This window comes from Monodelphis domestica, chromosome 3 (genome assembly GCF_027887165.1).
Source record: "Monodelphis domestica isolate mMonDom1 chromosome 3, mMonDom1.pri, whole genome shotgun sequence".
NCBI lineage: Eukaryota > Metazoa > Chordata > Mammalia > Didelphimorphia > Didelphidae > Monodelphis > Monodelphis domestica.
The window spans coordinates 172,024,156-172,036,996 of NC_077229.1; the positions used below are offsets into that span (position 1 = coordinate 172,024,156).

Sequence of the window (12,841 nt, forward strand, 5' to 3'; positions counted from 1 at the left end):
ATCAAGTTTTGCACCTTCCTTCTAAAAATTTTTTTTCAATTCAATTTAACAATCATTTATTAAGGATTCATTAAACAGAGGCACATTGTGCTACTAATGCACAAAAGGTGCTACTAGTGCAAAGCCAACTACAAAAAAGTTTGTAGGACCAATATCTCACACTGTATACTGAGATACAGTCAAAATGGGTGCTTGATTTAGATATAAGACTGGTATCACAAGAAAATTAGGTAAGTATAAAATTATTTTACTTGTCAGATTTATAGATAAGGGGGAAATGTGCAAACAAATAAGAGATAAGAGAGCACTGCAAAATATAAAATGAATAATGTTAACTAGAATGCTTTGTTTATCAACTATATAGACAATTGGGTCAAATTTATAAGAATACAAGTCATTCTTCACCTAATAGTCAAAAGATATGAAGAGGCAGTTTTCATATTAAGATATCAAAACTATCTACAGTCACATAAAACTGCTCTAAACCACTACTGATTAGAAAAATACAAATTAAAACAATTCTGAGGTACTACTTCATACCTATCAAATTGGCTAATATGACAGAAAAGGAAAATGACAATGGAGGGGTCTGAAGAATTAGGGACCCTAATGCACCATTGGTGGAGTTGTAAACTGATTCAACCATTCTAGAGAGCAGTGTAGAACTATGCCCAGAAGGCTAAAAAATGGTACATACCCAGAAATATCATTACTAGTTCTATATCCGAAAGAGAATAGAGAAAAAAGAAAATGACTCATACATTAAAGGATGTTTATAGCAACACTTTTTGTGCAAAGGACTAGAAATTAAGGGGATGCCCATCAACTGGGGAATGACTGAATAAATTGTGGTATTTGACTATGATAGAATACTATTGTGCTATAAGAAATGACAGGCAAGATGCTTTCCAAAAAAGCTGGGGAAAAAATGAACTCATGCACAGTGAAACAAGTAGAATCAAAATATAGAGAGCAGTATTCTATGATAATCAACTGTGAATGACTTAGATATTCTCAGCAATACAATGATCTAAGACAATTCCAAAGAATTTATGATGAAAAATGCTATCTAATCTCCAGAGAAAAAACTGATAGCATCTAAATGTAAACTGAAGCTTGCTTTTGTTACTTTATCATTCTTGGGGCTTTTGGTCTTCGTTTTCTTTTGCAACATGGCTAAGAGGAAATGTCTTCCATGACTCCACATGTATACTCAATAGCAAATTGCTTACTTTCTCAAAGAGAGGGGCTGGGGGAAGGGAAAGAAAGACTAAAGAACTAAAAAAAATTATAAACAAATGTTAAAATTTTTTGTTTACATATATTGAGAAAAATAAAATGTAAAAAAAGTTTATAAATTCTTAGCTTTGATACTTCAAGATCTGTGATTTCAAATGAGAATATTAATTTCAATGAAATATATTCCATCCCCTCCATACCAGATTAGTGTCTGTAGTTTGCTATGGCCAAAAAATAAATCAATAAATCATATGGTGGCAAACCAACTAGTAATAGATGTCCCCAAATTTACTTGGGCTGGTTCAATCATTATTATCTGGTTCTTCATATAACCTTTACTTTGAAATCTTTACAACTTCATAGGACATGCCAACCCTTAAGCATTCATTATACAGCCAGAAATTAATGAAACTATATATGTGCACAAGTAACTGTGATACAAAGTATGAATGTGATATTCAAAAACTGTTACCTTAGCCATCATATAATAACCATTTGGTCAGAAAACACTCTGGGAAGAACCATAACACAAGGGTCTCTGCAATGGTAATATGAAAGGCACCCTTCTCATTCAAAAAACTCATTCAATGTCATGTCATTTCTCAAAGTCATTCAATGTCATGTCATTTCCCCACTTTTTAGCATATATTCTACTAGCCTCCTGTGTTTGTCTTATAGAAATAAACACAGAACTAAATTACTAAAGCGATATAAACTGTTTATGATTGGGCCATTCCTGCATAATGGAAATACCAAAACCACACAAATTTACTTATTTGGAGAAAATTCACATGCAGATATCAAACAAGAATGTTTAAATATTTGCTTTATGGGAGAAAAAAATAATAAAATTCAGCAGGAGAAACAAAATGTTAAGAATCTCTAGGGAAATTGTGAAAAAAGGGAGCACATCAGTACTAGATTTCATTATGTTTTACAAAGAAGGAATCATCAAAACTATTTGGTACTGGTTATACATAGTTGATCAGAGGAAGATATTAGATTCACAACATACAAAAGTTAAAAGCATATAGTAGCCTAGTGTTTGATAAACCAAAAATCCCAATAAGTGGAATAAGGATTTACTCAGAAAAAAAAAACTGCTGGAAAAACTGGAAAGCAGTTTGGAAGAAATTAAGTTTGAGTCAACATATACCAAGATAAGCTCCAATTGTATCAATGGCCTGTATGTAAAGGCTACACAATAAACCTAATATAAGAGCAGGGAAGGAATACCTTTCACAATTAGGTATAAGTCAAAGGGTACATGACCAAACAAGAGATTGAGAATATCGGCTAAGATAAAATATCCATTAAAAAACATTTATTAAGTGCCTATTATATGCCAGGCATTGTACTAAGCACTAGAAATACAAAATGGGGCAAAAGACAGTCCTTGCCTTCAAGAAGTTCACAATCTAATGAAAGGCAAAAGAAAAAATGTACAAACAAGCAATATTCAGGAGAAAAAGAAAATTTTATAATTAAAAAAGACTTTATTGAAAAAAATGCTAATCATCATCTGCATCTTTAGTGAGCGTTAATTGTTTTGCTAGGAAAGAGTCTTGCCTCAATATTGATGGTTGCTGACTAATCAGAGCAGTGGTTGCTGAAGGTTGGGATGACTGGTGATTTTTTTTTCATTTCTTTAATTATATACTTAGTAACCACCACCAGCACCACAAAACATTTAAATAAACAAGTGCAAAAAAAAGGTGCAAAATTACAAGCTCCATACCATTTAAAATTTGATTTAAAATATGTAAATTATATATATTTTTGTGCTTAATATTATGTATCCTCTGCTTTTGAGATTCCTTTGTTTTTTTTTTACTTTGATATTTTTTCTGTTGATTTGTGGCCTTTTTAAAAAATGTGACCATAGTGTTATTCTTATTCTCTTTTCATCTCTTCATATATTTCTCTTATTTTCTTTATATTTGCAATATTTGTCATTTCTAATAACAATACAATCCATTATTATTTAAATATCATAATCTATTCAGCTATTTCTCTCAATCATCGCATTTGTGTTGTTTCCAGTTATTCTATCATTACAAAGCTTCCATGAAAATTTTCATTTTCAATACAAAAAAGAAATTAGCTATCAAAAACAAAATTTGCCTTGTATTTTCTCTTAAGGAAATGTCTCCCACTAAAACATCAGAATCATTTGAGATTTCTTGGGAAAGGGAACAAAAGAAATAATTATATTCAATGACCCTCTTATTAAAAGTATTATATGATGCATTAAACATGGAAATATGGGTGCTAATAGAGTTCACTACTGGAATGGGAAAGAAATAGTACAGGGCTCAAATTAAAGAGGGATTTGCTCTAGATAATGATGTCCTCCAGGCTCCAGTATATGGAAGAGTCTCCTGGAAAAAGTTGGAATCTATTCAAAAGAGGAAAAGCTGACTACTCACATAAGGAAATCAAAAGGACAAAAAAAAGGCTCTTATCATGACATTCAAATCTTACTCAGCTTGACCATGTACATCTCAGTCAAATGATAAATACAAAAGGATGAAAAAGAACGAGAATTAAACTGGGGGAGCAAGGAAATAAATTCAAGAAATCACAGCGGACCTTAAATAACCTCAAACTTCTCCCAGAAATAATTTTAATATCAAATATTCTTCTAGCAGTGTTACATGGCTATGAAAATTACAACTCAACTCTTTTTAACAAATTGCAAATGAATAACATTTGGAAGCTTATAATAGACTGTATATGAGCCGCTAGGCAGTACATTGAATAGAGCACTAGTCCTGGGATCAAGAAGACTTAAGCTCTAATCCAGTTTTGGAAATTTATTAGTTGTGTGACTCTGGGCCAATCACTCAACCTGTTTGCCTCAGTTTCTTCATCTATAAAATTAGGGTGATAAAACAGCATCTACCTCCCAAGGATGTAGTTTGAGGATGAAATGAAATATTCATAAGGCACTTAGCACGATGCCTGACACAAAGTAGATATGATATTAAATATTAGTTGTTAATATTAGTACTATAATTATTATCATTACAATTATGTAAGGCTTCAGTATCTAATAAAATGAGAAAATTTAGCAAACAGGAACAAAATCTATCATTAAAAATTATTACAGATATCATAAGATAAAAGGAAGAGCTACCTTTCAGAGCTACAAAGAAGAAAATTCTTAACTTAATAAGGGATAGTGATATTCAAATAAGAAAAAATGAAACATTTTGATTACATAAAACTTAAGAGTCTACATAAGCAAAATAAATGCAGTTAAAATCAGAGGGGAAATGACAAATTAGAGAGATAAAAAATCATCATATAAATATTACCTGGTTGAAGTCTATTATTAAAATATGTAAAAATTTCATACAAATTTTGTTGAATAAGAACCATTCCCCAAAAGATAAGTTGTAAAAGGAAACTAATTAGAAGTTGTCAGGCTATACATAACCTTATGAAAAAATGTTCTAATTCACAATGAGAAATACATATTAAAACAACTACAGGGTTCTACCTCATTCCCATCAAGATGGAAGAATAACAAAAGAGAAAATGCCAATTGTGGGAGGGGTTATGGAAGCACAGGACAATTAGAGCCCTATTGTGGATTGAGTTGTAAATTGGTTCAGAAGTTCTGGAAAATTATTTGGAACCATAATCAAAAGAAAAGTCACAAAAAAACTAAACATCCACTATAACAACTGTGATACTATTATTAAGTGCATATATCCCAGGAACAGAAAAGGATTCATAAATAAAAATAAGAAGTACTTTTTAATATAGCTAATAACTGAAAGCAAGGAAAAAAAGTTCTCTAACTGGGGAATAGGAGAATAATTTGTCAAATGCTAATTAAATGAAATTTCATTGCATCCTATAAAATGATGAACATGATAGATTCAGAGAACATAGAGATGAGTATGCACAAATGCAGATTAATGAGCAGAAGCAAGAGAACCACGATAAAAATTGCATGTAAGGAAATACATCTGATAAACCTCAAAATTCTAACCAAAATGTGACCAATCTAATTTGAGAAGACATGGAAGGAAAAGGGGGGGATTACATATGGGCACATACAAGAGAGCAATTTATTATTAGCAAATATAGCACTCCTTTTCTTAAAAACCGTGCAGGGTATTTTATAGTTTTTTTTATTTTAAAAATAAAAGTAATGGATAAAGATATATGAAAGAAAAAAGATTAGCTATTCATGTGGTATGAGTAAGGGATGGCCAAGGTAAGTGCCTTATTTGAGTGCTCTACAAAGCAGCTAAAGAATGGCAAAGAATATTCAAATTACTAAACTGGGGCACTCATTTCATGTGCCAGCAAGGTTTATACTTAAGATGCTGAAAGCTAGACTTCAAAAATATGTGAAACAAGAATTACCAGAAGAGCTGACTAACTTTCAAAGGGGCAGAGAAACTAGAGACCAACATTCACTGGATTAAGGAAGAAGCAAGGGAGTTACAGAAAAACATCTACTTTTCCTTCATTGGCTACACTAAAGTCTTTGATTGTGTAAATAACAATAAAATGTGGCAAGTTCTCAAAGAAATGAGAATGCCACATCGTCTTACTTGTTTCTTGAGGACCCTGAGGGCAAGTCAAGAAGTAACAGTTAGGGGAAGAAAAAAAGGCAGTGATAGCAGAAAATGAAAAATTAAGAAGCCACTTGAGAGTACAAGAAGAAACTGTAAAAGCCAGCTTGAAACTTAACATCTAAACTATGATCTTGACAGCTGGTACCATCACTTCCTGGCAAATAAAGGGAAAAGAAATAGAAAGTGTCAAATTTTATATTCTTGGGCTCTGTATCCCTGTAGATGGCAATTGCATCCATGAAATTAAAAGAGCTGTGCTCCTTGGAAGGAAAGCAAAGGCAAATCTGGACAGCATAATAAAAAGAAAGGACATAACCTTGCTGACAAAGGTCAAGAAAGTAAAAACTAGGGTTTTTCTATTAGTGATGCATGGCTAAAAAGTTTGACTATAATACAAGGAAAGCTAAGCATCACAGACTTGACACCACCAGAGAAGACTTCTGAGAGTCTCTTGAACAGCAAAAAGATCAAATCAGTCAATAATTAAAGATATTAATTCAGACTATTCATTAGAAGGTCAAATACTGAAGCTGAAGCTTAAATACTTTAGTCACATAATGAAAACCTAGAACTCATTGGAAAAGACCCTGATGCTGGAAAAGATCAAAGACAAAAGAAGAAAGGGATAGCAGAGAATAGGATTGATAGTGTCATGGAAAAAATAAACATGAACTTATTAGACAGACTTTGGGAGATACTGGAGGGTAGAAGGATCTGGTTCACAGAGTCACAAAGAGTCAGACATGAATAATGGACTAAACAGAGGCAGCTAAAGGATAGTGGGTAGAATGCTGGCCCTCAAATCAGCTGTGTCACACCACGCAATTAATTTAACCCCTATATGCCTGTTACCCCATCTGTAAAATGAGAATAATAATATCACCTATTTCCTCAAATTATACTGAAGAAAGCACTTAGCAAACCTCAAAGTACCATTAAAAATGCTAGTTATTATTATTATTATTCTTGAAATGCCTGGAGTACAAGGAAATTCTCTAGGACTTTGGCTAAAAACATGATAGTAAATATTGGGGAGGCATGGATAAGCATTGCATAGAGAAGAAAGTCTTGAACGAGTTTGTAATCTGTATCATAGGAGGCAAATTTGTGATTGACTGGACCACTAATCCATTTAAGGAAGTGAGAGATCTTTACTCACATAAGCACCATAATAGAATAATAACATTTTAATTGAAAATAAAAATTGTTTGGTATAGTCAATTAGCACAGATTCATAGATCAGATTTCAAAGACTAAAAATTATGTTAGAGAAAGAATTTTTATTTACAAAAATGTATATGTTCTTTATCAGTGAAATACTTGAGGATATTTATTTTTGGGTTATGGAAATCTTTTTAAAAATGTCCCAAAGAAAATGGATTAATGTCTTCTAGAGATATTGATTTTATCAATGCAATTTTTTTTAAGTCAGCTGTTTTACTAGATGGGAGCCTTCTCTGAGTCTACTATATGCCAAGTATTGTGCTAACAACTGAGGATTCAAGATGGTCCCTGCCCTGAAGGAATTCACAACCTAATGGGGAGACACCAAGCAAACAAATGTGTACAAATAAGCTCTATACAAGATTAATAGGAAATAATAGTGGTGAAGCACTAAAATTAAAAGGGAAAGGCTTTTTGTAGAAGATGGAATTTTTTAACTGATACTGAAAGAAAACCAAAGAAACCAAGAGATGGAGATCAGGAGGGAGCACTCTTAAGGAACAGGGGAAGGCCAGAAAAAATGTTCAGAAAAGAGAGAGAGGGAGTATCTTCTTGATAGAGCTTGCAAGAAAGCCACTGCTCTTTAATTGAAAAAAGTATAAGGTATAAGACGACTAGAAAGTATTAGGAGGCTAGGTAGGCTAAAAGGCCAAACTAAGGACTTTGTATTTTACTCTAGAGGCAATAGGGAGCAAATGGAATTTTTTGAATGGGGAGGGAGTGACATGGTCTGATCTGCCCTTTAGAAAAATCACTGGTGGCTCAATAGAGAATGGAGAAGAATGGAGAGAGACTCGAAAGAACCGAGAAGATAAGGGCTTGTACCAGAATAGTGTCAGTGTCAGAGGGGAAGAAGAGGGCATATTTAAAAGATGTTTCAAATGTAAAATCAACAGGCCTTGGCAACAGATTGTAAATAAAGTATAAGAGATAATGTGGAGTAGATGATCACCCCTAGCTTGAGACTGATGGATTAGAAGGATCGTGTTATTCTTAATAGCAATAAGGAAGTGGGGAAGTATTAGGGAAGTGGGGAGAGTTTAAGGAAAATTAATGAGTTCAATTTTAGACATGCTGAATTTATATCTACTGAACATCCAATATGAGAAACCTGAAAGACAGTTGGAGAGGCAAGCTTAGAAGTCAGCAGAGAAACTGGAGCAAGAAAAGTAGAACTGAAAACCTTCAGCATAGAGCTTATAATTAAATCCAAGGGAACTAATGAGATAGATCACTAACTGAAGTAGTATAGTGTGACAAGAGGACCCAGAATAGAACCCTGTGGGACATCTAAAGTTAGGATCTAGCAAACGAGACAGAAAAGGAGCATTTAGGTAGATAAGTAGGAGAATCAGGAGAGAGTAGAGAGTATTAAGGAAGAGAGGGTAAATCAAGAGTATCAAAGGCTACAGAGATGAAGAAAATTAAGGCCATTGGGTCTGGCAATGATGAAATCATGAATAACTTCAGAGAGAGTTAGTTTTGGTAGAATGAGGACAGAAGTCAGATAGTAAGGGGTAAAGAGAAGAGTAAGGAGAGAAAATGGAGACACCTATTTTCAAGATTAGCTATGGGCAAGAGAAATATAGAATGACAATAAGGATAGAAGAGTCTGTGAAACATGATAATTATGTAATTATCAAAATAATTTACACAAATCAAATGAGTTTTTTGAGGATAGTGGAAATAAAGACATGTTTATGCAGGAAACAATGAGTCTGTAGGTAGGAAGATAATGAAAATAATTGATGGAGTGGAGATGACAGAGGAAGCAATCTATTGAGGATAGGACAGAATGGGATCAGTTGAGCAGGTGGAAGGATGGCCTTGTTGGGAGTAAGGCCAGTTCATCAAATGAAGCAGGGTTCTAGAAGGAAATAGGGCCAGAAGGCATATGACTGATGTGTGATGAGGAAGAGAAAAGAGGGAGCTCATGGAAAATAACTTCATTTTTTTTCTACTGAAATATTGAGCAAGGTTCTTAGTTGAGAGGGTGAGAGGAAGGGAAGACATGAGCAACCTGAAGAGGGATGAAAAGGTTTAGAAGGGTCATTGTGGATAATGGGATAGTGAATTGATGAAGGAGGTAGGGCAGAATTCTCTAACAATAGTGGGAGTTCATGTGAAGTTGTATAATATAAATTTGTAGTGAACCCATGTAGAATGGTTGAGTGATATTCTCCATCTTCATTTAGCAGCACCTGTGGATTCCAATAATTCTCCCACCAAAGTTAAAACTATACATTCTTTTTGTATGATCTTATTTATAAAATTAAAAATCCTACACTCAAATAAGCATTAGTGGCTACCTATTACCTCCAAGACTAAATACAAAATTCTCTATTAGGCATTTACAGTCTTTTATAATCTGGACTTTTCCATCTTTCTAGCTTTTTTATATTTACTTTCTTCCATATACTCTTTAATTCACAGTGACACTGGCCTCTTTCCTGTTCTTGAAATGTAACATTACATCTCTGACTCTAGGCATTTTCATTGAATGTCTTCTTCTGCCTGGGAGTCTTTTGCTTCTCATCTTCTTGTTTTCCTGGCTTCCTTCAAATTTCAGATCCACTCCCACTTTCTGAAAGAAGTTTTTCAGTGGGAGCCTTAATCTTAGTGCTTTCCATCTGAGATTATCTCAAATTAAACCTGTATATGTCTTTTTTTTATATCTCCAGATCTTAGCACAGTGCCTAGAACTGTGGTGGTGAACATATGGCAGGTATGTCAAAAATGGCACACAGAGACCTCTCTGTGGGCACATGAGTTGTAGCCTACTACAGCTGATCCAATTTCCCACTCCACTGTGTCCCCACACTCCACCCCTCTGCCCAGCAGCCCAATAGAAGTTCTTAGTCCCTCCCCAAGAAGAATATTTGGGCCATTCCCCTTCTTTTCTCCCTCCCCTATCTGGAGTAAGGAAGGCCTCAGTCTGAGGGAGGGGGCAGAGGGACACAGCATAAAGTGTCTAAAAGGTTTGCCATCATTGGTCTAGAACATAGGTAAGTCTTTAACAATGTGATAAGGAATTTAAAGGAAGAAAATCAGGTTGGCAGCAAAGGGGAATAGAATTAGATGCACAAGGGGTAACCTTGTTTAGAATGCTAGAAGGAAGAGGTCTGAGAATTCCAACAGTCAAACTGGGGTTGAACTGGTCGGTTGAAGGCTTGAGGGCTGAATCCAACTCCGAGACCCAGCTCTAAGCTTCTGGAGATCTCTAACCTTCCCAAAACCCCATTCCTGGCCCTTTCCTGTCATCAATGGAGCTGCTGTTTGATTTCCTCTCTACCACTGAATTGCTAACTGATTCCTTTATACTTCTTCATATGGAAAGCTAACCTGAGAGGGGAAGAAGTTTGAACTGATTAAGGGAGCCTCTGAGGGGGTTTCCTTTCAGAGGTGAAACAGACCACTTCAACTCCAGGTTTCCTGAGCTACAAGTCTTCCTAACAAACTCGGACTCCTGAGTGGATTTCTAAATAGGTCTAGACATTTAGCACAGGGACCTATAGGAGAGAAGGAGCAGTTGAGAGAGTAGGCTCACTGTGAGAGTGAATCTTCACTGTGAAGACAGAAAGGAATATCAAGTTAGCCATTTTCCAAGATAGGAATTTCTCAACCCACTTTCCTAATAGCCTTCCTTGAATAAATCCTTGCTGTTGTAACACACAGTCAGATCTATGTTGACCTAGGCTGAGGGCAACACCATCTCTACCCTCAGCCAATGGAGAGAACAGCCCTGTTTGGCAAGGTCTGCCAAATCTTTGCAAACCATTACATCCATCATCATAGGGTCTCCCACATAATTGAGTTACTTTGCCCACCAGATTGTACTGGCCTAGGACTGAGGGTATAACTATCTTTACTCTCTGTCTCAGAGGGAGTTACCCTGTCGGATCAGGTTACGTAAAATTCCTGATCACCTGTCTGTATTAATACCTCAGGGACCTCTCCCTTATAACAACAAATGCTCATTATTGACTTCAAAGCATTTCTGATCGAATCATTTTTGAAATACTAGAAGAGGGATAATTCTAAAAATAGAAGATTGTTACCAAATCCCAAAAGCATATCACACAAAAATACAATGTTATTTAAAATATTACTTTGGTTCAGAAAGATTATAGCTCTGCAGAAACCTAGGTATATACTGTTTGCATCCTCATTTGGTGGTAAAAAAAAATATTTCCCAAACTAAATGAGGATATAGCTATGCTATATATATATATATATGTATATATATATATATATATATATATATATATATATATATATATTGCCCTTGAAGAAGGAGATAAGTACTTCCTATTTCTATTCTTACACTTAAACTGAAACGATTTTCTGTTTCCAAAAGATGCTCGAGGACCCAGGAATGTTTAATAATCTGAAAACCCATAAAGTACAGGACTTCTGGTCATTATATGATATATCAAAGTGTAAAATACCAAAATCTAAATTGTTACCAGTTTACTACTCTCTAACTGGAACATAGAAATCTCCCAACTATGTTGCTTTAACTCCTTTAAAATGCACATTTTGATCACCAACGGTATTCAATTTTTATTAATAACATAAAAGCAGCTTTCAAAAATATATACATATATTATAAATAACCAATCAATGAAAACCTTTTCAAAATATTACAGAACAACAAAAATTAGTCTTAATTATGTTTTTGCAAATTTCCCATTGGAGAAAGAAACTAAAAAAAATAAAACAAAAATTGCCTAAACTTGATTTTTTTTCATTAATTATTAAACTTACCTGAAATACTTCCTAATATATCTTTGGTATGACAGCTGAGATCTTCTGTTTCTCCATCTTTAAAATTTCCTATTTCTCCATAGTAAAGAGCAACACCTAGCTGCATTATACGAATAAACATTGGGAGTTGTTGATCTGTGATGGAGAGCTTCAAACTCTCAACTAAGGTATGAATCTGAGTAAAGAGAACAAGAAAATAATAGAAAACATGTTTAAAAGCAAAGATAAAATATTCATTTTATATTCTAGAATTAGAAAAATTCTTACAAAGCACAAGTACTTGACTTAATCTCAGTGAAATCAAATTAAAATAACAAAAATTTTTAAGGAGTTTTAAATGGAAACTATGTGCATGCAAATGAAAACTTATGAAATTATATATCATGTAACCAAAATTCTTGATCTACTATATTATAAGTAATTATGTCAGTATTTAGTAATAAATAGAAACATTCCTTGTAAAATTTGAGACAGTAAATGTCTGATGATGTCACCTTAGCAAAATTTTTATATAACTGCCATTGATAGTTTTGTTCCATAAAGAATATGTGCATATCCTAAAGACATATGTAAGTAAAGAAAATACTAAAATTGCAGCTGTGGAAATAGGAATAATAAAATACATTAATCTCAAAAATGGAAAACTGGCTGAAACATACCTTCCAGAATGATTTCTGAAGTAATTTGAATAATTAATGTTTTAAACACAACCTAAACATTATTATCTAGTATCAATCAATGGCAGGACAGAAATAAGATGAATTGCCAAAAGGGGGTGATAAAGTTGCCAAAAACTAACTCCTTAAAAAAGGGGGGGGGGGCATCAATGAAAATGTAGGAAATGAAATTAGCTAACATGTAAAAGCTCTGATTAAAAAAAAACCTCTAATAACTAGGCTCTGAAGTGTCTATAAGGCATGAGGAAGAAAGAATGGCAGTGATTGTATATTTAAAACAACAATAATACTCCTTGCTAACTATTGCCTCTTCCAGATTCCACCCCTTCTCCATCA

The 12,841-nt window shown here is 33.9% G+C and overlaps 1 protein-coding gene across 7 annotated transcripts in view; it reads right to left on the bottom strand.

Annotated features, from left to right (window-relative positions):
- Window positions 1-12,841, bottom strand: part of VPS13B (vacuolar protein sorting 13 homolog B) — a 1,055,144-nt gene that overhangs the window by 952,941 nt on the left and 89,362 nt on the right. For all 7 annotated transcript variants that reach the window (XM_056820764.1, XM_056820763.1, XM_056820760.1 and 4 more), the window contains one exon: window positions 11,829-12,003. In XM_056820764.1, coding sequence (XP_056676742.1) covers window positions 11,829-12,003 — 175 coding nt within the window. The remainder of the gene's footprint in view (window positions 1-11,828; window positions 12,004-12,841) is intronic.